At 45.9% G+C, this 24,703-nt stretch overlaps 1 protein-coding gene across 1 annotated transcript in view; it reads left to right on the top strand.

Moving 5' to 3' along the window:
• Positions 1–9,487: 9,487 nt before the first annotated feature.
• The window catches only part of KLHDC4 (kelch domain containing 4), a 31,831-nt gene continuing 16,615 nt past the window's right edge, over positions 9,488–24,703 (top strand). The window contains exons 1-5 of the mRNA XM_057423517.1: positions 9,488–9,706; positions 11,038–11,129; positions 12,111–12,189; positions 13,134–13,232; positions 16,221–16,357. Of these exons, the coding sequence (XP_057279500.1) occupies positions 9,608–9,706; positions 11,038–11,129; positions 12,111–12,189; positions 13,134–13,232; positions 16,221–16,357 (506 nt within the window). The 5' untranslated portion in view covers positions 9,488–9,607. The remainder of the gene's footprint in view (positions 9,707–11,037; positions 11,130–12,110; positions 12,190–13,133; positions 13,233–16,220; positions 16,358–24,703) is intronic.

Here is a 24,703-nt window from a genome sequence, read left to right as displayed (position 1 = left end):
GGAGATGAAAGGACAATATTAATCTCAAGGCTGGTTAACTGCAGACAGAAAGAAACAGGGCTTGGGAAAAGATGTGGAACTGGAGACAAAGAGGAAAATTGACCTGGAATGAAAAAGGGATCTTGATCCTGCATTAGATCAAAGAGCAAAAGGCACGTCAGGAAAAGTTTCCCTTCTGGGTACAAGGTTTGGGGAGGGGGGGCAGGTGGAGGAGCTGGCAATCCTCCCCTGTACAAATAACCCCAAAGGGATATCAGGAGGAACTGGAACACAACCTTTCAGTTGGGATTGCAGCGCCTTGGAAAGTGAAGGCCTGTGGATATTGCTACTTTACAGCCAACCCCTGAGGAACCAACATGGGTTGAAGTTCCCCATGGTTTTAGACCAATGGAGTTACGACTTAACAGCTAAAGGATTTACCCCAGCTGGGTTTGGTAACTTCCCCTCACAGCCTTGGATGCAAGCAGTGCTCGGCTCACTGCCTGTCCCCAACAAACATTCCCTGGCTTGTTCAAACCCCACTGGCCTTCAGGTGCAGTGGATAAAGGTGAGGGATTTGGTAGGAATGAGGAAACCCAGCACCAGCCCATGCCTGCCTCCAACTGAGCCCTTCAGCAGGCAAGTCTGTGCCTGGGAAGAGCTGTCAGCCTCTCCTAGTAGCTGCTCTGCAGTTCAGAGCATCATCACATTGCTTTGCTACGTGTTTGTGTGATATGTACCAATACCCATTGATACAAAGCCGCAATTCAGCTAACAGTGAGCTGATAGTGAGCTAACAGCTCTGCACAGAAGACCTTCCTGGCAGACCCCTCTGCTGGATGTCCCATGACAACATTGTTCAGGACTCATTGACCTGTGTGAGCTGCACAGAATCTTTATTTCATAGTGTCTTGAAATATTTGTACTCGTTTTCATGGACCAGCATCCTCCAGCGACACGAGTGAGCAGGAGGAACCTGTCCATGAAGGCAGCAAAGGGGAATGGGCAGCTTTTGCAGCTGGCATTGCACAATAACCCCTGTGTCTTCCTGGTGCCTGTCCTGGTCTCTCACTATGTACCTGGAGAGCAGGGAAAAGTGTTTGTATTAAATCAGAGCTGGCCCTTTGAACGGGAATATAACCCAGCAGTGGCTGTTGCGTGCGTACCTTGGGCAAGAGGGATAACACGAGAATGGGTGCCCAGGCACCCAGCCATGACCCTGCTCCCTCCCTTGTGTGGCTGAGGTGCTTCTCACCTCGGTCCCATAATGTGACAGTTTATCTTGCAGGAAAGCGTCAAGCTGGCCCAAGTGTCAACAGCCACCATAGAAACCCAGCTGACACTCCTGATGCTTGCCAGACAGCGCTGCAGAGCAAGCAGCAGATATCAGAGTAAATATTGGGTTTTCAAATGGGACCTAATTCACATCTGCTTCATCAGCAGAATGGATCATGTGTGGTGTGTCATATTGGTTTTCATGTGGTTATCTTTATAATAAAGCTGCATTTTCCATTCAAACCACACAGAAAATAGCCTGATGTGATTTATCACCAAGATCTGGGTTTTGCCTTCCTGTGTGACTCTTTTCTCAGTAAGAGAAATGACATCAGGTCAGGAAACCAAGATGGTTATTTCCTAGAGAAAACAATACAGGTTAGAGTGATAGAAAATCAGTTAACGTATTACTATTTTCACAGGAATTGCAGCTTGAGATTACAATTAAACCTTTTCTTTAAAAACCAAGTCAGTGATGGACAGACTTGGGACAATCATCTATTACATTACATCTGCAAAAACACCCTGAAACATGTTCAGAAGTGGATGTGATGTCATCTTTTAATAACTAAATCATATTAATTGCTGGAGTATGAATCTATCCCAACAGTCAGTGCAGGAGAACAGTACCGTGGTTAAGATGGTGGGCTTTGTAGATGGCACACAGTGTTCTGCTGGAAGGACAAAAGAAAAGTTTTATTTACTTCTCATGGTCCCTAAATTGCTGACCATCCCTAGGGGGTCTGCTGGGTTTTGGGGGCTTCACAGGGAAGAATAAGAGGCAACTCAATATAATTACAAGCATACAGCATGTGTCTCTCATGTCTCCTACTCCACGCACAGCTTGCCAAACACACCACAAACAGCACGATCACACCAAGGCACACACTCCACAACAGCAGCTCCTTCTCCTAAAGGCTAATGCTTTAGAGTATTTCTGCTCATGAGAGTGGTTAATATACCCAAGTGTACCTTTCTAAGCCACTGAGAATGAGCAAATATTTTCTTTTCTTTTGCAAAACCACAAGGAATCTTGCCAGGTCATCGTTTCTTGAGGGTAAATGTTTAGCATGATAAGGGATGTATGGAGTTATCTTTACTGAGGGGCTAACAAAACCAGACTAAACTGGAGCAGGAGAACATCCCAAATCCCTCCACAATGCATTGCTCAGACTGGTAAAGCCCTGTCAAATCAAGGTGACAGCAGCAGGTACAGCAGTAAGTAGATAATCTGATCCCAATAGCTGATGCAGCACTACCAGGAAAAACAAATGCCAACCAGTTGTGGAAAAACCTACTCACCTATCAGGCTGGGGTTGGTGGCTTTTTGTGAAGATAAAACAGAATTAATTTAATCAATGTCTCTATTATGAGGGCAATGTTACTATTTCAAGGTAGGTAGAAATCAAACCCTGTCCTTTACTTCTTCAGCTGTGAAAATATGTAAAAGTCGGGCATGGGAGAAGAGTGAGTGATGACCCATGTCCACTCCTGCCACAAGGCAGGTTGACTCACTCCAACCATCTCTGGCTGATATTGGCTTCACAGTCTTAGACAAGTCTTTGGAAGTTTCACAGCCACCCCAGGCAGTCTCTTCTCACGACTCTCTCACCTGGCACTCTGTAAGTTTTCTCTAATGTGTAAATTAGACTTTTCTCTGCCAGTCTCCTCACACTACTGACCATGAGGTTACCACAAAGTGTTCCTCCTTGAGAGGAAGCCATGTGAGCCACCAAGACCAGGTTGATGTGTTCCCTTAGATCTGAGGGAGGGAAAAGGGAGCTTGAAAGCACTTGAATGGGGAGCACTGTATCTAGCCTGGTGATTTCAACAAAAGCCAGGAGATACAAAACGCTGCCTTCGTATTACTGCCCCCAGTATTTCCTTCCCCATTAAAGTGAAATGCTCCTCTAAAATATTCTGAGATCACGTGATGAAGGGCTTTGTAATGGGAACTGAGTGTTGTCGAGGTGTTGATAGATCAATGATTGTTTTAAATTGAACTTGTAGCTACTTACCAAGGGAAAATAGGACTGATAACTATATACAGTGGCCAGTCCTTTGCATTCAAGCAAAAGCAGCACCTGCAAACCCACCGTAAGCCCTGGCTCTGGAGATTGTGTGTCTCAATAATCAAGTGTGGGCTGTTCAGTCACCTCATGGCAGAATAAGTCTTCCTGAGTGAAATTAATGTGCTTGGACTTGTTGTTTGGATTAATATTGAGTTCCCACTGGAACCGCTTTCTCTGTCACCTCGTTCCTGAGGATTTAAGTGGGAGGTGCTACCTGAGTCAGTGAAAGCTGGAGAAATTGAAATACAGAGGATTTCTTCACCTAAAAACAACGTCTACTTACTTGAGTACATTGTGTTGTTTTTCCCCTCGCATCCTGAAGCCTGGCCCTGGGCTTGGTTTTCCCTTTCCCAATAGCAAGAGCTCTGCACCTCCGCAGATGATGCAACGTCTCAGCAATTCTTGCACCATGGTGCGGTAGGACCTGGCTCAGGGCCCTTCCGTGCAGAGGAGCTGACATCTGGTGGGACACAAAAGTCATTACAAGTCTTACTGCATTCCAGGCTGGGTTGCATCAGACTTAGAATATGAATAATGGTGGGGGGGAATGTGCTGCGTACATAAGGGCGGGTGATTTTAAGGTATTTTTGGCTGTATTGCCCTTATGAGCAATATGACCTTTCCTGTCCAGAAAGGAAACTGCCACTTCTCATCCCAAACTTCCTGAGCTTTCCTTTCACTGACCTCCTTCCTACTGGGTTCACCCAACTACTTACACTTCTTTTCAGAAACAGCGAAGTGGATTCAAAGATACCTGGGGTGCTGTGAATGGGGCTGAGCCCCATATTCTGCCTGTGGAAGCAATCTCTCTACAGATCCCTGATACCAGGGTGAGGCAAGCCAGGGATCTGTGCAATGAAATTGGAATTTAAGAGTGCCTCTGTGGCCCCTTGGTACTTAAATGAGTGGCAAAAATATCAAAACCTGTTCACAAAATGGGAATAAAGCAAAACAAGCCTGATTGAAAGGTAAGGATAAAGAGTTTCATCTGGTATCAGCCAGACTCCATCCCTGATACTGTGAACCCACAGTGGAGATTAAGCAGTTCTAAAGAAGCTTAGGTAGCCTAATTAATGGTTCACTACCCTAATTAATGAAGATCCAGGACAGACACAGAGACAGTCTAAGATTTCTGCTTTCTCATTACCATTCTGGGAACTGGCACACTGACTGCAGCAGACTGATGGGGGCCAATGTCACAGAAAGAGGTGACAATAGCTGGACAGAGATTTTCTGTGCAGCTGCTGGAGCATTTTAATCAGGAGCAGCTTCAAGGCTGGGCTTGTAAACACTGCCATGGCACAGTGACACTGCAGACACCCTGTACACTTGAAATACCACCATCAAAGCTGCTCTGATGAAACAGCGGACGCAAAGACCAGCAACCTGTGATGTCTGAAAAAGGACAAGCATAGGAAGGCAGTGACACATGCAGAATTTGACTGCTCTACAAGGAAGTTTGCACAGGCTGACTTGAAGCATGAAATCGTTAGTCCCTCCAAGAGTTCTGTCCTCCTCTACTTACTCATATACGTGTGCACGCACGTGTGCTTGTACTAAGTTAGCAAAACCTTTCTTTAGAAAGAACTTCTGGATCCTGGTGCTTAATGAGCATGGTGGTGAATTGGAAGGACATATTCAGTAAACAGTGCAAGCAGACCTTTCTCATGTGGCAGCTGTTCACGGTGAACAGCTGAAATAATTCAGCAGTCCTGTTCTGCTTGCTGGGAAAGAAGGTGCTTGCCCCAGGAACAGGATCCCTTGGCAGCAGAAGGCAATCAGCATTCACTCATCACCCTTGTAGACAGTTTCAGCTGTTTTACACATATCAGGAAGTATGCATCCCAGCACATGGCCACCCTTAAAATGCTGATCAACCTTACTGCTGAGCTGAGTGTTTTACCACCCTGGGAAGGTTCCTCTATTTCATCTTCAAGGCCAGAACTGGTGCTTGTGCAAAATGAGCTCGTTTTCAGACCTAGAGCTATCTCCCACAAATGAGTCTGGCATGCAGGAAATACATATTAATGTTTCCTGCTACACTTCTCATCCTGGCACTTTGACTGCAAGTAAATTAATGAAAAACAAAACAAGCACAGCCAGGCTGGGCAAGCTTCGCATGTGAAGGAATATGGTGTAGAAGGGCTCAGTTTGATATTAAACCCAAACTTACTATTTTAGGCATCAGCTGTTCATTTTGCTGAAATGGAAGCATGTACATTGAAAAGCAGAACTCAAAGCAGGGAGAGGCATGCTCATTTGCTCTGGCTGAGTGTGGAGACATTTTTACTTATTTACTGTGGATTGGGGGTGGATTCAGGTGAAAATTTATCTTGCCATGTCTGTGGGCTTTTTTCCAGCTGTCTTCTGTATATTAACTGGAGCTGACACCTTCCTTATTACCAGTTCTGATGCTAGTAATTAGTGCTGTAACACCAGAGTGCTACAGCATCCAGGATACCGAGATTGATGCATCACTATTAATGACTACAAATGCGAATTTCTAAGCCACTCTTCTCCTCTGTCTTGTTTTTTATTACTATTTCTGCAGTTTTCTTCTCAGAAGCAGAGAAAAGCCAGTGAAGTCCCACTGGAATGGCAAAAGTAAGGGCTTTCACAGATTCAATGAGAACTTGTGGCTTCAAGTGTGACAGTTTGCTGATGGATTTAGATTGATGTCCCTTGGGATGTGTATCTGAATAAAGCCACACTTTGTACTCCCCTCCAGGGAAGCCTCCGCCTTCCTCTGCTTCCTCTGTTTTCAAGATATTAAAGCACCAATTTCAAAACAGAAAATTCAGGAAGCCAATTGAATGGCCATGAGATATTATCAGCTTCTGGATATAAATAAGTCTTGAATGGAGCAAAATACTGTTGCTGACTTGCAGCAGCCGCCTGCCTGGTCTGAATCCAGTTTCAGGTGCTGCATGCATATGCAGAGGCTGAAGGGCCTCTGCCAGGCTGGAAGCACAGCCAAGATAAAAAACCCAGACTTTCTTACTTGAGGGACTTTTTACAAAGTGAGCCTTGATTATGGACGTGCCCTTGGCCCTCAGCTGTATTTGCTTTTGGGGATGGATGACTTTGAAAACCTGTCACCAGAGCCAGGGGGTCAGATTTTTGTGGTTTTCTCCTCCCTATTTTACATGTGTGGAGGAGGAAAATTGCAGCCTGAAGAGCCCGGAGAAGTCTGAAGGACCTGTATTTTGACTTGTATTGTGCTGCTCTCCTGCATGAGTTATATACCACACAGCAGTTAAAGAACATAATTTTTCCTGGACATCCTGACATGTCCCAGGGCAAAGGCAGCACTCAGAGCCCTGACTCTGCTCATCTCCAACACACTGGTGTTCCTTGGTGTCACGCTGGAATGATTTTGTGTTCCCTTGCAGCAGCCTCCTCCTCACTTCACAGGCCCTCACCAAAATACAGCTGCAGTGGATCCTACCAGTATGGTTGAAGCGGTCCCCACTTAGCAGCCCCTGTGGGGTTTTCTGTCTGTTTGCAAGAGCTTATCTTCATTCTCATCCTTCTATACACCAGCTCTTCCTACAATTGCAATGCATTTTTGGTTGATTTAGTTACTGTGCTGTCAGCATGTCCTCCCGCTTAATCTGTGGACATTAATTCCTTCATTGCTACTGGCTTCAGAAAGCATTAACACGGGAAAAATAAATCAAGTGTTAGAGCACAAAGAAGACTTGTGGGAAAAAGCTTTTGAGTCTTTTCTGAAGCTTTCATGCCTGTTATTCTTTACTTTGCTGATACAGCTGGATTTACCATCCTGTTGAATGAGCATATTCCAGACTATAAAAAAACAACAAAGTAAAACCACGTGCTCTTTGTATAGGTCAGAACAGGAGATGGGCTGCCAGATATAACAGCATAGGACAACTTCACAGCAGTAGAAGGAAATGTGCAAACACAGACAAAGTGGAGCTTATGCTGTGTTCCCCAAAACGAAGTGGAAACAAAACCTGAGACATAACAGAAATGAGAGTGTGAGGACATCTGTGTGTGGGAGCATGTGTGTGTGTGCCTGAACTCGGCCATGTGTTTGGGAGCACACATCTGTCTGCCAGCTGGGTGAAGAAGTTTGTGTGAACATGCAGGAATACATCCCTGCATGTTGTGTGGGAACGTGGAGTTCCCAGTCAGGGTGATGGGAAACCTGTGAAGAGAGCTCACCTGAGTCAGTTTTGGAGTCTTAAATTCTTAGGGCATTGGTGCTCTCATGTCACAATCTTAAGTCTCATCTACATAGTCAAGGCGTCCACTGGATCCCTTCAAGGAAGATGCATCTCTTAACAGTTACCGTCATTGCTGTAACAGGATTTCTCACCATGGTGGAGCAGGGTATATTTACCCCTGAGAAGTTCATGCCCTGTTTCATGCTTATATTGTGCTTTGTATTTTCAAAGTGCAGCACAAAGTTTTCTTTGTCCTTTCATTCTTTTTCCACATAAACCATGCAAAACTAAACTATATAGTTCAAAAGATCAGAGAACTCACACCAAGAATGTTCTACCCCACGCAGTCCCCCGTGTGGTAGGTAGCTCCAAATGACCCAGGACATCTGAAACTACACTCAGAACTATGGAAAATGAAGTTCTGAGAATGCAATTTGAGCTTGTGGAGCTGAAAATCTCTGCAAACTCAGTTATGGAAATTACCATGAATGATGCAGCACTGAAAAGGCCAATGCAAATAGTGGGTCAGGTGGAGGAGGGTGTGCAGGAGGTGAAAGACTCCTTGCTCCCCCAGTAAAGTGATGCCTGGTGATGACTTCCAGAGTGAGTTTCACAAGGATGCAGCATTTTTCATGTCAAAGTCCCCGCAAAAGGAGCCAGAAGAAAACGCAGCCCCAGAGGAATTGGTGACCAAATTCCTGTAGATATCAGGGTTTTCACACACTGGTGTCTTTGTGAAGTTAAAGACCAAGAAGCAGCAGGGAGACTTCCTACCCTATGTATAGCGCCAGAGAACTCAGCACAGCTCCTGCATCTTGGCTGAGAAATTGCCCCATTCACTTGACCTGGTCTCTCCAGAGCTTTCTGTTCCCTTCCTGTGCATAAACATTGACACGCTGTGGCTTTATTTGTAACCGCAGTGTTTTCAGAACAACCAGACAAACAGCACGCCGGTGGAGATGTACACTGTCTGCAGCCTCAAAGTATATTCCCAGCTCTTCCCTTTGCTCTTTGGGGCTCCGTTTCCAAGATCTTAGGTTCAAGTGTAGGTGGATATTCAAAGCATAGCATCTATCCTGCAGTTTCCATGGCATGTACTGGGTGTTTGGGTTAGCTTGGTGGGAACTGAACCGGACCTTCAGTGGATATCCTCCCTTGGTTTTGAACAGGCGTTGGGTTGGACAGTGCTGAAAGCCACCCTGCTTTCAGACAATCCAGGTTTTTAAGGGAATTCAGTGAAAAATGCTATGATTGCACTCTTTCGCCAGGAGTGAAAAACAACCACAAAGGGAATTTTGAACCACAGGGTGATGATGAAAGGGAACTCACAGCCTAAAGACGCATTTCAGCTCACATTTACAGTACACACGCTGGTTAGGTGTTCAAAGTAGGTATTCCCTCAGAAATCTTACCTGGGATCAGCATCTACGTGAAATACCCCATAAAAACCCAATCAGCGTTATTCCTTCCCCCCCCCCCCCCATCAGATGCAGAAGCAGCAGCTGCCTGGCATTGCCTCGCAGCGCATGGTATTTCCTCCAGCTTTGCAACACGGGTCTCTGAGACTGACCCGGATAAACCCCATTTCCAAACTTTGCAGCTGAAAATGAAAACGCTTTATGCCCCCCCCCAATCCCTGAGGTGTTCAGCCCATGGTTAATGCTTATTTCTGTGGACTTACTCCTTCAGGTGTCCACCGAGCCCTTCTCTTCGCCAGGAGGGGCCATTTTGTGAGGGAAGCGGGGCCATTTTAGGGGTTTAACATACTCCTCAGGGCTGGAATATACAGTAACATGCATTAAATGGGCGCTGGGCTCTGGCGGTACATGGAGCCGCATTAATGCTTCTCCCCGCCCCACAGGGGCTCGCAGGGCCGGGACGCGGCAGTCCCACGAGAGAAGGACGGCGGGCCGAGTCCGCCGGGCCTGCAGAGGGCTCCCGTGGCCACGCCGCTCGGGCAGGAGGCGGACCGCGGCCTGGAAGCGCCGGGCCTTAGCGGGCGTCGCTGGCCGCTTCTTGGTGTGCCCGGGGCGGCCAGAGCGGCGCGGCGAGGGCGGTGCTCCGTGAGCGGCCTAGCGCGGCCTTTCAGCCATGGGGAAGAAGGGGAAGCGGGAGAAGAAGGGGAAGGGGGCCGAGAAGACGGCGGCGAAGATGGAGAAGAAGGTGTCCCGCAGAGCCAAGAAGGAGGAGGTGAGGGGCTGGAACGGGGGGGCTCTGGAAGCCGCAGCCCGCTGGGCCTCCACAGGGGCATTGCGGCGTTCTCGTGGGGTCTCGGGGTGTTTTATAAAGTGGGGCTCGAAGGGAAAGCAGGCGGTGAAGGTGGAGGCACGGGAGGTCGGTGGAGGAGGTTGGAAACGGGTGTTTCACGTTGAAAGCACGAGTGTATCCAAGCGCAAGCGGCTGTAACTTGGGTAAGTCACTTCAGGGCCTGCCCATCATCACCGGGTACGTGATGTGCAGGTGAAGCGGGTCTGAGATCACAAAACCTCGCATCTCGTGTGAGATTTAGGGGTAGTATTAGCGCCGTCCTGGTGAAAAAGCAGTGCTTGTCCTCATGCTTTGTGGGTCAGCCTGCGGGGCCATCAGTGGGAACAGGGGAAAACAGCACAAGGGGTGAAACAGGAACTGCTTCCAGGAAGGCTTCCATGTGTCTGACAAGCTGGAGCAGTGTGTGACAGCAGGTGGTAGAAGAGAAGAAACCCCAGTTTGAGGGTCCTTTTTGCTTTCCAGCTCCCTCATCCCTTTCTTCTGGTTTTAAAAGCGAATGAAAATGTTTGTTTCTGTCACTCATAGAGTCGGTGCTTGTATTTAGGTCTCAAAACAGCTATTTTTCCCTGGTCAAAACATCGTGTTACCTGTTACCAGCATAATGCACAACTGAAGACAATGAGGGAGCCACTGTTAATTTCCTGGCAGCAGGGAGAGTTTATGCCATGCTGCGGAGGTGAAATCCCCAGATTTTGGAAATCTCGGCTTTAACTGCACCTTCAGACAGGTTAACTGAAGGTATATAGTGAGCAATGGGGGTTGCAGGAGGGATTAGAAACTCCCCCTAGCTGCAGCCCTGCTTCCGCCCTCGCAGCTCTGTGTATCTGCCGTTTTGGATGCAGATTAACAAAAGTTCAAAGGGGATAAAAATAACGTGCAGGTTTCTCTCCAGCTAAAGTGTGAGCTGGGAATTGAAAAGAGTTTTCAGTTCCATTTGAGCATCTTCGCATTGCAGACAAAGAAGAGGACTAGCTGGGTTGTAGCATTGTAGTTGCTCATCACTTTTCAGGTCCTGAATGATTTGCATTTACTTACAGATTTGTGCAGCGTTTCTGCTGCAGGGCTAGCAGGTGTGTGTTAAGTGCACTTAGAATGTCATCCTTTTAAGGGCTCTTTTGAGCAACTTGTTAGTGTTTTAGGGGAGACCAATCTTTAAACTGTATGTGGAAGTATGCAGCATCCGTTGGTGTTTTCATGTGGTGTGCAGTGGCCCTGTGCATGTCAAGGAGCTCACGTCTGGCTTTTATTTTCAGGAGGATCTTGAAGCCCTGATAGCACACTTCCAGAGTTTAGATGCTAAAAAGACCCAAGTAATTGAGTCGTCCTGCCCACCACCTTCACCCAGGTAAGAGAGTGTATGAGGCTTTGGCTGTCACTTCTTTTGGTACTTTTAATGAAATTTATTTATGTAAAGTTATTTCTTGAGAGTGGAAACATCCGGCATAGCTGATATCTGGTGTTACAAAATATCTGGTATGTTGAATGCCTGTTTCAAAAAAGGACCAAAAGCTTGTTTGTTTTTGGCCTTAAAATCTACTTTTAGTCATCTCATCAACACAAAAGAGTCAAAGGAGCGTTGGATTACAGGGCTTTGAGGAAAAATAAAGGTTAAGAGGAAGTTTTGTATTTGGACTAGAAAGCTGAAAGGATTTAAGAGACCAAAGGATGCATTGTGAGGTACAAGACACTTCATCAAGTGTAGCTTGGGGTCCACATACTTCTAGGTTCCGTATTCCTGCTTTTTGTGGCTTGTTAAATAAATGCCTTTCTCCAAGATAACTTTTCCTGGCTGTGTAGTGGGATATGTCATTACTGTTGGTCTCACAAGGGTGTTACAGTGGTCAGTTAGTTCCTTCTTGGTAGTGGTAGAGATCTGTCTCCACATGTTACAAAACACTCTGGTGGTGTGTAAAGCAATGACCAGTGCAGGCTGCAGAATAGTGATGCAGATAAGTTGATCTGAGACAGCCCAGTTCTACCCATAGTTATGTGCCCTCACAAAACTAATTTTTGTTCTTGACACACCAGCATTAAAATTCAAGAGCTCACGTCAAAAGGGGTGTTAAATGACATTATAACGTGTGCTCCTAAAATAGGAGAAGACTTCAGACGGTGTCAAATTAATCTTGCTTGAAGTTTTTAAGAAGTTAATTTCTTTGAGAAGTTTTTAGCCCTGGGGTGAATATCACAGCCTTGTAATTTGGCAGATGATGGAGAGACCTTTGTGGCTGGAGGGCAGAGGTGCTAGTGCTAGCTGAGTTTGACTGCAAGCTTCTTTTACAAGACTCCTACACATTACCAGTTTGACTGTCCCTTTCTTTTGCAGGCTGAATGGCTCCCTCTCTGCTCACCCTGAGAAAGACGAATTGATCCTTTTTGGAGGTGAATATTTCAATGGCCAAAAAGTAATGTATACTTCTTTGTTTTTTTCTTTATTCCACCCTCTCCTTGCCTTTTACTGTAATTTGCATGAGTCCCATTTGAAGTGAAATTCAAGGCAGCACTCATAAAATATGTATTTGTCCCTGAATGAGAGCAAAATAGCCTTTTCATTCTGCCGTGATACTGTCTTCTCATGCCTGAGCAGTTGGCAGGAAGGAGACATGCTAGAGCCCATTAAGAAGTCAGAGTAATTGTCTCAGCATCAATATTTCAGGGCTTCATAATTTCTCCAGACTTAATTGTAGTCATATCTGCCTCTCATTTTTTGATAACTACTGAAGAATCTCTAACTTCCAGCTTCCAAAACAAGATACATCTGTAGTTTTGCTGCTGGCAAGGCATTGCCTGCCTTGGAGATGTATACAGCAGCAAATATTTGCAAGAGGACGCTCTTGTTACTGCATTTCTGCACATTGCAAGTGTTTATTTTGTTCCTGGAGACAAACTGGTCCTTATGACACTAAGAAATTGAACATACTGTAGCTTGAAAACTCAAACCTGCCAGTGATATTTGGCTGCCTTAGGGTCACCCAGTATGATGTGTTTAATTCTGCTTGCTTCACTACCTTAACTGATTCCTGTCTCTGGGATTGAGTAGCAGTTTGGGCAACTGTAACCTGCACATTTGTGTTAAACTTCCAGCTTCTTAAGTCTTCGTATCTCAAGGTTTAACCAAGGGTTTGGGAAAGAACAGTCCAGCCCAGTGAATCACTTTGACTCCCAGTCTTGTGGAGGAGGTTGTTGTCCTTCCCTGCCTGATCAGGCAGGTGGGGTGTTGCTTTGCAAAGCTGGTGCTGGGCTCCTTCTCCCCCGTATTCACAGGTAACCCTCAGGCATGCCTATGCTCGAACAGACTGGCCCTGTCAAATGGAGAGCTGTGGTGATGTCTGTTTTCTCTTCCTAACAGACGTATCTGTATAACGACCTGTATGTTTACAACATCCGGAAGAACAGCTGGTCTAAAGTAGAGATCCCCAACCCACCACCAAGGCGATGTGCTCACCAGGTAGGTACTGGGTGCTGGAATTGTTCTAACATGGCACTAAAGATGGATAGGAGTTGATTTCCCCCCCCCAGGGTTTCTGGCTTCTCTTCATTCCCTTTCTAATGGTGTCACTTCACCTCTGCTGAGGGGCCTGTAAAAGCCCATCTGCAGTGCTTGTGCTCTCTGGAAGCATCGTTGGGTGTCTTCTGGAAATGTTAAGTGTGAAGACTGGGGTTGTATCTGTTGAGTTGGCTGGACTCAGGGGGACTTCTGTTGAAGATGAGCTCTCTTTGCTACATCATGTAGGGACCAGCTCAACCGTAATTCTGTATTTTCAAAAATGGTGGTCAGGTTATAACTTCAGATTCAACCAAAGTGTTATGAATGGCAGAGTTACTATGCATTATTGTTTCCTTAATGCCTACAGGCCTATATCTATGGGCATTAGAGATACTGCTGCTCCAGCAGTCTGAAAGACCCATTACCATAGGGTGTCCCTGCAAGAATGCAGCAGTTGGCCTCTGCAAAGTATCCTAGTTGTATAACACAACAGACCACTAGCACTGACTGTGTGTGTCCTGCCTTTGGATTGTGACATTTTTTAGTTCCTTGGGTGGCTGTTTCTCTTTAGTCTGCAAAGGCAAGACATAAAGTTGCCTAAATTTTCTCTGGGATGTGGTGATACTCCCCTAGAATTCACCTCTTGTACCTGTGTCATTAAGGTCACTGGCTGGTTGTGATGATGAAGGATTTGTGTTTGTTTACTTTATGTGAACACCACATTAGAAACCGGACCAAAGACTTGTATTTTTTGCAGGTCTTTGGCCCTCTCCAGCTGTCTGGTAGATTATCTTACCTGTCGCAGCAAGTGGCTGGGTGACTGGTACACTTCAAAAGCTGCCGTACAGGATGCGAATGTTATTGGCTACCCATGGCCAAAGCTCTTTAGAGCTTCCTGGTAAGATCCAACATGCTGGTTAGGTTCATATACCCTTGTTATGCTACACTTAAATGCCAATCTTGCTCTGAGCTGTGTGTCCTGAAAGGTTCTGACTTGATTTTTGGGGGTGTCTTGTGATGCTTAAAATAAAACTTGATTTTAGAGGCCAGATTCCAAAAGGAGACTGTAAATTCAAACACTCCCTAGAGGATACGGAGGTTGCTTTGTGGGTGCGGAGTTGAAAGATGTTTGGCTGGTGTTGGTAGCCAGCAGGTGGCTGTCTAGCAGCTGAATATGAGCTAACCAGGGAGGCTGTGCATCAGAGAGCTGCAGCTGGATTACCACAAAAATCAAATGGAAGTCTTGCTTCAACAATGAGTTTTCTGTCTGATAATTATAGTTGTACAGGAGACAGTTCAGCCTCATTAGTTGACTGGTCTGTTATCTTTCATGCAACTTAATGTGTATTGTGCATGAAGCAAACAGAAGTGTGTCTGTGGGTTTGTAGGAGTATGTTTTCAGTCTTATTTGTCATCTCTGGCCTCAGACACACAGTTCTGAGTTGAACTGATGTAATGAAGTCAGTGTAACAGAGCCGAGGCGAGAACCCCTATAGATGGGGGTTGTCAGTTGAGGAGAAGGTTTAGCTATGTAATGAATTTTGAGCCAGCTCTTCAGAAGGTCACACACAAGCATGAGTGGGCTGTTGCATCTGCCTTTCTGTTAAGCTTTCAAATTCTAGATGCCCGTAAAAATCAGGTTTGTATCCCCTTTGTTTAGGTAACTTTCCACAAATCCTGTTTCCAGGCACACCCGTATTTTCTCTTGTGTTTAGTCTCTGCATGTATAGGCTGGTTTGTCAAGGTATGGTCATGTGTCTGATGCTAAAAATCTTCTTTGCTGTTTGCTGGGAAAGGTAGGCAGCCAGTGGAGCCCTTCTGAAGAAAGAGATTGTTATCCCAGTGTTGATCTCTGATGGGTACCCTGGAAAAAACACGTGGAAGAATTTGTTTATAGTGCAAACAACCCAAGAGATCCTCATCAAGGAATAAATTTGCACAGTCACATAGTTTCCTTTTTGGGATTCCTTCTTTCTTCTTTAGTGCTTACACAGATAATTATGAATTAGTTTCTTGCTTTTCCCTCCCTGTTTTTAACTGTCAGCTTGCATTGCAGCATTTGGTGCTGCTCTGCAGAAAAAAACATATTAAAAACCACTTTGATACTCTTTTCTCTGCTGCTTGCCCTAATCAAAGCACTAACAGTCTCCTCTTGTCCAAATGATGCACATTTTCTTCTGCGTTTGTTTTTTGGGGGGCTTTCTGGGGTTGTTCTTTTTTTTTGGGGGGGAGGGGAGGTGGGGTGTTTTTTTTTTTTTGTTTCTTCAGAGGGAGCAGTAATGCTTTTCAGGTCTTGAAAAGTGTCAGGTTTGGACTTGTGCTGCACCTTGGCTTCTTTACTGTTTGTTGTTTTATAATCTACAAATCTGTAAAGGGCAATTGCGCACTGTTAATGGCCTTTTCCGGAAGACTTTTTCCTGCATTGCTGTGCCTGCATGGTGCTGGGATATTAGATGTGTCTTGGAGGAAGGAAGTGCCCCTGTTCCTCCCATGCCTCAGAACTCATCACCCACAGTGTGGCTGTTCATGTGACTAAAGGATGGGTGAAATGTTGCTGAGCCTTGGCTGTGGAGAGGTTTTCTTCTGGTGAGCAGAGAGATTTGAACAATTGTTAAACTAAATTGTTTAGTTTAAACTAAATCCCAAGAAGCTTCCCAGGGAACTTTTAAATTGTGTAACTGAAACTCAAAATGCTAGAAGGTGGGAAGAGCCCAGCTCCTTGGCCAGCTTTCTTTTTGCTATAGGGGCAGTAACAGTGAATAACTTGCATTTAATATTCCTCTTCCTTCAGCCCCAGAGAGCTGCTTCTGTCAACCAAGGCAGCAGCAGCCGCTGCCACTTGTCTGCTCCCTGGTATTTGGAGGCAGCTGCACATTTGACTGATAAAGTACTTCTGTCTCTGGTTTCTGAACCCTTGTCTGATCCAGCTCTTCATTCTTCTCCTGACAGGCAGCAGTGGTGCCCACAGCCGGCGGGCAGCTGTGGGTGTTTGGCGGGGAGTTTGCATCTCCCAGTGGGGAGCAGTTCTATCATTACAAGGATCTCTGGGTACTGCATTTGGCTACCAAGACCTGGGAGCAGATCAAGTAAGTAATGGGCCATCTTGTCTAGACCATGCTTTTGCCAATAAAGGTTGGAGCAGGTGATCCTTGAGGTCCCTTCCAACCGTGATTCTACAATTCTGTGGTGTGCTCTGAAGTCAGTGGTGTTGACCTCATGAGGAACTGTGCCAGCATGATCTGAGTTTGATTACTGGTATAGTGCTGTGGTTTCCCAGCTGTCTGCTCATCTCCATTCAGTACAGGGATGCCCATCCTAGAAATAAATGGTGGAGAGGACAGCCTCCACTAAGAAATGGAAATGAGAGTTGTGTTCCAAGTCTATTGAGGCCAAAATGATTTTGTTTAATACATGATTTTTTGGAGTGTGGGTGTGCTCGGGTGTTTCTTAACTGAAGAAAACAGTATCATGAATAGCACTTTGCCTGTTTTGAAGCAGTACTTGTTGTTCCATCTCCGGGGCTCCTACTGGCTGGGCTGTACAAGACCAGTACAAGGATCTCCCAGTTTTACCATTGTTTGAGAAGACAGCTTATATCTATCCACAGGGCCAACTTCCGTCCTGATAACTGGCACTTGTTGCCTCAATATTCCTTGGGATAAACAAGCCAGTCATTCAGACTTGTCTAAGTAAATAGGTGCCAAAAGCCCTGGTAGTTTTTAACAGGAGTTAAAGTGTCTAGTATCTTCTGTGGATCTGGCCTGAAGTCCTCTGCTAATGTTTCCTTAACTTTTGGCTTCCTTGGTTATGTTGCTTTTGTTTGAGAGAAGGTCTGATGGATCATCCAGTAGACTGAGAGGCTGGAGATGTGGCTTTGATTCCCTTGGACATTGGGATTATCTTGACTATGGGATTAGTCAGAGCCCAGCTTCGAGTGGAACTGAGCTGATCCTTGAGGTTGCACTGGGGAAAGCAGCAGGTTTTGAACACTTGCTCATCTGCTGTTCAACCTGTCAGGCTCCTGGTTATGAGCTCTGTGTACTTCCTTTAGATGGAAAGCTCTAGATCTGCCTAGGTTGATTACTTTTGACCCCACTTACAGAGTGCGAGTGCCTGTTTGTCTGTGTCTCTCTTGCACAGTAATTGAGAGGGCGGTTGAAGACTGAGCTGTGCAAAGATGAATACCCTGGCTCTGCCTTGGCACATGCCTGAGGCCACACAGTGAATCATCTTGCCTGTCTTCCTTTCCCCCCTCCTGGCAAAATGGGAGGATTGATATTGCCTCATAAGGGGAAAAATTAGAGGTTTAATTTTACTAATGTTAATGTAGCACTGAAGGGAATCTGGTGTGGAAGGTGCAGGAGGGCATATAGAGCCAAAGTGCTAAAATCTCAAGGAGTCAAAACAGGCTGTGTTAGAGGATGCTTTGGAGCACAGGATCTTGGCAGCTGACTGCTCTGCAAGAATCCAGGGTAGTCCTTTTGCATGCTCTGGGAGTCTGAGGGAAAACTGTTTGATTCGTAGGCGGCTGGTTCCTGTCCAGCACTGTGGTTCTTGGCTCCAGAGCTGGCAGTGTTAATCTGGTAACAGCTGTAATTTGCCATGTTACAGGAAGCCAGGTTTCCTCTAGTAAGCCCTGTCTGTCTTTGAGAAGTGGGGGTGAGAGAAACCCTCCCAAACAAGGGAGGGCTCTTTAAGAGGTGCAAGGATTAAAAAGACCTGTCACTGTGCAGGCTGATCTGCCTATTGTTTTTAGGCAGAAGCTGACGTAATAACTGTAAATGTGAGTGTACCCCTCCCAGCTCCCCAGAATAACTGCTGAATCCCTTGCTTCATCTCAGCTAAGTGAAGGGGATGAATTCCAAATGCATTATATCCCTACGAGTTTCATATTAGGCAGGGGGGAGGAAGTGACGCTCACTATAGAGTTCCTACTAAGAGAAAGGGTTGACGTTTCAACCAAACTCCTGGTTGAAGAAATTCTCATGAGAGAGCAATGTTAATACCCAGCTGCAGAGAGAGCAAGGGCAGGAGATTGGTTTTTGTGAGCCATCAGAGAATCCAGCTGAGGCTTCATTAGCTCCACCACCGATGGCGCAAATTGCTCTCTCATGGGTTTGCAGATGTGTTGCTGTCGAGCTGATTTAGGGTTTTCCACTCCAAAAACAAATGCTGCAGTACCTGGCCTGCCTGGGAATAGGAACTGAGGTGGTTGTGAGCTCATCCTGCATCTTATCCCACATGGGAGAGCAGCCTGAGGGATGCTGGGTGTAACTTACACTGCAAAAGCTGTATAAGGAGCTGAGCCTGAAGCTTGCATGTGCTGCGAGTTGCAGGAGGCCCCCAGCAATCCCAGGACCCAAGTGGACTAAAACCATGGCATGAGATTTTGTTGTGGTGGCTTGTTGCAGCTAGTGAGGAAGGAGCCAGATTGGCAAGGTGAGCTCCTGGTCCCTCCTATGGAGCAAGTGTTAGGTACCATGCTGTTCAACTCCATCGCCAGGTATTGCTCGTTGAATACCCCTTTGGCTGCCATGCCACAGAGGGAGGATGCATTTGGAGACATTGATGCTTCGTTGTTTCTTGGTAGGAAAAAAGTACAGACATTTTCTAAGTGAGCATCGTAAGTTTGATGCCCTGAAGAGATGATCTTTTCTCTCCCTCTGCCCCATGCAGGATCTACTCCATTTGAGCTTCTTGATGTGTTTGGGTGGATGTCTGTCTTTCAGCCTTGCTGGAAGTCTGGAAATGCCTGTGGCCTGGGCCCAGTGTTTGGATAAAACAAAGTGCATCTCCTCCCCATCCTTGGGCAGAGCTCCAGGAGCTGCATTAATGAAGCATCTGGTGGAGAAGGCTGGGAGGGGATGTCTTTGTTTTAATGCTAACCTGACTGAGTATGAAAACCAGGTTTCTGCTGCTTCTTTGCTTTTCCATGTGGCATCTTGATTACAGTCTGCTTGGAAAGAGGAATAGGAAAAGGCAGAGATAATCGCTGAGGGATTGTATGAGGGATTCTTTTTTCCTGCTTCTTTTAAAACTGATCGTAACACGTGCTGCATTTCAATTCCTTCAGCATTTTGCTTTTCTTGCCAGGAAATCCCATTGCTGCAGTCATTTTTCCACATAGATTTCTCACGTCTGAAAGTCTAGCACTGTTCGAATAGCCATTAACCAGCTGGGATGACTGGTGACAGTGGGGGATCAGCTTTGGGGTTAGTGATGTTGGGAGAGTGAATGTAATTGGGAGAACTAAATGGCAAGGGAAGATTGCATAGGTTTGTTGGGTCATGGTACAACAAGCCCTCACATAGTAGGCCAAGCAGTAATTCCATGTTTCCAAAGTGGTAGCAGCGTTACCTGAATAAATGCCTGGTGATAGACATTTGGGGTAAAGATTGGTATTGAGTAAAGTCAGTTGGATTTGGAAGACATCATTTTAGTGTAAATAGTAGGATACCATAATTGTTCATTAAGAATTGTCTGGACAAGAGAGACAGTTTCTGTTTCTGTTCCACATGGAAAGAATCACATGTCCCCTTTTTCAGGTGGGTTTGAATGTACTGGTTTGTGTGGATTTAACAGCTAAGATGGCCCTGCTGCAATCCGAACTTGCAGTTTTAGGCAGTCTAGTTATTTCAGCCCCCCAGCATAGATTTCAGACAATTATGTTGTCCTTCCTGGCCTGCAGTTCATAGAATCATAGAACAGTTAGGGTTGGAAAGGACCTTAAGATCATCCAGTTCCAACCCACCTGCTGTGGGCAAGGACACCTCACACTAAACCATCTCACGTATGGCTCTGTCTAACCTGGCCTTGAACACTGCCTGGGATGGAGCATTCACAACCTCCCTGGGCAACCCATTCCAGTGCCTCACCACCCTTACAGTAAAGAGTTTCTTCCTTATATCCAATCTAAACTTCCCCTGTTTTAAGTTTTAAGCCGTTACCGCTTGTCCTGTCACTACAGTCCCTAATGAAGAGTCCCTCCCCAGCATCCCTATAGGCCCCCTTCAGATACTGGAAGCCTGCTATGAGGTCTCCACACAGCCTTCTCTTCTCCAGGCTGAACAGCCCCAACTTCCTCAGCCTGTCTTCATACAGGAGGTGCTCCAGCCCCTGATCATCCTCGTGGCCTCCTCTGGACTTGTTCCAACAGTTCCATGTCCTTTTTATGTTGAGGACACCAGAACTGCACACAATGCTCCAGGTGAGGTCTCACAAGAGCAGAGTAGAGGGGCAGAATCACCTCTTTCGACCTGCTGGTCACGCTCCTTTTGATGCAGCCCAGGATACGGTTGCTTTCTGGGCTGCAAGCACACACTGAAGCCGGCCCATGTTCATTTTCTCATCAACCAACACCCCCAAGTCCTCCGCAGCGCTGCTCTGAATCTCTTCTCTGCCCAACCTGTAGCTGTGCCTGGGATTGCTCCAACCCAGGTGTAGGACCTTGCACTTGGCATGGTTAAACTCCATGAGGTTGGCATCAGCCCACCTCACAAGCGTGTCGAGGTCCCTCTGGATGGCATTCCTTCCCTCCAGGGTATCAACCCAACCACACAGCTTGGTGTCATCGGCAAACTTGCTGAGGGCGCACTCAATCCCACTGTCCATGTCAGCGACAAAGATGTTGAACAAGACCGGTCCCAACCCCGACCCCTGAGGGACCCCACTCGTTACTGGTCTCCAGCCGGACACTGAGCCATTGACCACAGCTCTTTGTGTGTGGCCATCCAGCCAGTTCTTTATCCACTGAGTGCTCCATCCATCAAATTGATGTCTCTCCAGTTTAGAGACAAGGATGTCGTGTGGGACAGTGTCGAATGCTTTGCACAAGTCCAGGTAGATGACATCAGCTGCTCTACCCCTGTCCATCAGTTCTGTAGCCCCATCATAGAAGGCCACCAAATTGGTCAGGCAGGATTTCCCCTCAGTGAAGCCATGCTGGCTGTCACCAAGCACCTTGTTGATTTTCATGTGCCTTAGCATGCCTTCCAGGAGAATCTGCTCCAAGATTTTACCAGGCACAGAGGTGAGACTGACTGCTCTGTAATTCCCCGGGTCATCCATTTTCCCCTTCTTGAAAATGGGGGTTACATTTCCCTTTTTCCAGTCGTTGGGAGCTTCATCTGACTGCCATGATTTCTCAAATATGATGGCCCTCGGCTTTGCAACTTCATTCACCAGCTCCTTCAGGACCCGCAAATGAACCTCATCAGGTCCCATGGACTTGCGCACATTTAGGTTTTTAAGATGATCTCGAACCAGTTCCTCTCCTACAGTGGGCCCAAGGTCTTCATTCTCACAGTCCCTGCGTCTGCCTTCCAAGACTTGGGTGGTGTGGTCAGAGCCTTTGCTCTGACTGAGGCAAAGAAGTCATTCAGAACCTCAGCCTTCTCCAAATCCAGGGCAGCCAGTTCTCCCGAGAGCTTCCTGAGGGGGCCTACGTTGTCCCTAGTCTGTTTTTTATTCGCTACGTACCTTAGAATCCCTTCCTGTTATCCTTAACATCCCTAGTCGGGTTTAATTCTAACTGGGCCTTAGCTTTCCTAACCTGGTCCCTAGCTTCCCGGACAACACCCCTGTACTCTTCCCAGGCCACCTGTCCCTGCTTCCACCTTTTATAAGCCTCTTTTTTTCCTCTAAGTTTCCTCAGCAGCTCCTTATCCATCCAAGGAGGTCTCCTGGCCCTCCTGCTGCACTTCCTTCTAGTTGGGACGCAACACTCCTGAGCTTGGAGCAGGTGATCCTTGAATATCAACCAACAGTCCTGGGCCCCCCTGCCCTCTAGGGCTATATCCCATGGAACCTTACTGAGCAGGTTCCTGAAGAGGCCAAAGTCCAGGGCAGTGAGCTTGCTGCATGCTCTTCTCACTGTCCTGAGGATCTCAAGTTCGAGCATCTTATGATCGCTGCATCCAAGGCTGCTCTGGAGAGTCACAGATCATTCTGGTGCCATAAGAGGCTTGGCTGTAAAACACTTTTAAAGAGAACACCTTAAATAACTCATCCCTGTATGTAGCATCCCTGTGTTGTGCTTGCAAAGGCTGCTGAGGAAGTGGATCTCCATTATCTCAGCACAGAGGTAATGTGGGGCTACATTATCTCACTGCTGCCAGCCTGCTTGACAGAGTTAAACTTTGCTATATTTAGCAACATTTAGCTATATTTACGTGCGTTTTTTTGTGCACACACATGCAAATACAACAAATCCTAGCCTGTTAGAGGACTGGCCAGCAACTGACTTCAGCTTACAGAAAGCACCTTATCATGTGTGTGATAGATAAGGTTGTCTCTGCACAAACTCTGCCTTAGAACTAAGCAATGTTTTAACCTAATTGCCTTATTCTTTCTTAGAGAGAAGATTAATATCACCTCTGTTGCCCTATGCACACCCTCAAAGAGAGACGGGGAGCATCATGCTTTGGAGCTATGCTTGGGAACTGTCAGATCCCTCCTCTCTGTGGATCTTTATCTTGCTTTTGAGTCTGTATAGCTCCCTTCTCTTTAATACTGGAATGTTAATGATACTTCCCATAACAGTTTTGTGAGATGTGGTGCTATAAATACTTCAGGGTAGCATTTTGCAAGTGCATGTTTAATGCTGTTTACAAGAGAGAACTGGAACAGTCACTATGCTGCAGGATGCCTTTCAGCATAGGTTTATTTTCTGATTGATGGCTTTTCTTGCTCATATGTTAGGTCACCACAAAGATTGGGTCCTGTGACACAAAGTAGAAAGGTGCCTTGGTGCTTAAAGAAGGGTATTTTTGTTTACCATTGAGTAGACCTTCTCAGCCCAGAAGGGAGCCTTATGAGCTTTGGTAGATCAGGATCCAAATGTGCAACTGTTGATTGACTTTGCAAGGGATTTGATTTGAGGATTTTGTGCCTTGGGGCAATTGCATATTCACTCATGTACTTCCTAACTGAGTGTGCAGGCATGGGGTTACGCTCTCTGTGTATGCCATTGAGCATTCACAAATACAAGATACAGAACTGAAGTCCTGGCCTTCAGTGGCCTTGAGTACTGAAGAATAAAAGTGCTTTATCCTGAAATGCCCCTTTGATGGGATGTTCTGTGCATCATCGCTTTTATTATTATGGAAAGATTCCAAGATTCATCTGGGCATCCTCTGGATGAAGGAATGAATGAAAAGGTAACTCACTTAGGCAGTCTGTAGTCACTGTGACATGTAAGTCTTGAATCTGGGGGCTAAATTCGGGTCTGTCATCTTACTGTAAGTCCCAGGGTACCTCCAGAAGCAAAAGCAAATTCCTTATGGAGCAGTTCTGATCAGACTCATGCTGTACGTGTGTAGAGCCAGTCCTTATCCAGACTTATATTTTAATCTATTTTTAAAAAAAGTCTGGAGAATTTACAGCTCCCTCCCACATGTCTGCTTTCTGGTGTCAACCCCAGGAAGTAGAGTATTAATCATAAAGTCTGTGAAATCATTTCCAAAATGCTTGTTTTAGACCATGAGCAATGATACAGGTAAAAAGAGACAGTTTGCATTTGGGAAATGAGTCTTCAAGCTTGCAGCAAGTGCTTTTTTGAGTGGCAGCGTGGTTACGTGTTCCTGCCTGTCTTCCTTGACTATGCCATTTGGGTTTTCCAGTGTCATGTTTGGAGACTGGGGTCAAAGGACCTTGGGTCTGTGAATAGCCATATGTAAAAAATACTTTCTAAGAGTAATTGCTGCAAATTTAGGAGGGCATGTCCTTACATCAAAGACTGTACAGACATTCCTCTATAGGTCATTTCTGCAGTGTGTAACCCTAAGACCAAGAAAGCTGGGAGGATACAGTGTGCAAGGTGAGGCTTCCATGAACTGTTTTTCAGCATCTGTTCTTGTAGGTTATGTTGCTAGTCTCAAGGAAGGAGAGAACAGTCTTGTGACTGAGATCAAGTGGTGCAGGTGTCAGTGAGACTTCTCTGAATTCAGATCAGGCTCCAGACTGGATGTTTTTCTTTGTGACTTTGAGGTAATTGTACGCTTGTGGGAGCTCATTTATTAAAACACACACATTGATGAATAAACTTTTTATTATTCAGAATTGATTTTTGACTTGGAGCGAACCTGTTTGTGAAGAAAGGCAGAAGGCATTCTCTGAGAAAAGGATTTTTTAGTGTTAATGTTGATTTTTAATGTTAATGTTGGTTTTTTGATGTTAATGTTGATTTTTAATTCCTTCTTTCCTTAAAAAAAAACAAATATTTTGAAAGAGACCATTGTTTGGAATAGTAATTTGGGAGCTTTTTACAGGAAAGAAAATAACAATTTCACATCTTGATGAAATTAATACTAAGGTGCTGTTGTGCAGGGTGATACTTAAAAATCCAGTAAATGCCTAGAAAACCTTACTTGCTGTTACAATAAAAAGTCCAGGCAGTCAATATTTATTCATTCTTACCCAAATGCTGTTCTGCT

Source organism: Pezoporus wallicus, unplaced genomic scaffold (assembly GCF_028554395.1).
Source record: "Pezoporus wallicus isolate ANWC-B61680 ecotype Strahan unplaced genomic scaffold, APGP_CSIRO_Pwel_v1 contig_10160, whole genome shotgun sequence".
Classification (NCBI taxonomy): Eukaryota; Metazoa; Chordata; class Aves; order Psittaciformes; family Psittacidae; genus Pezoporus; species Pezoporus wallicus.
Note: the sequence above shows the minus strand (reverse complement) of the source record. Positions and strands in the feature narration are given on the sequence as shown.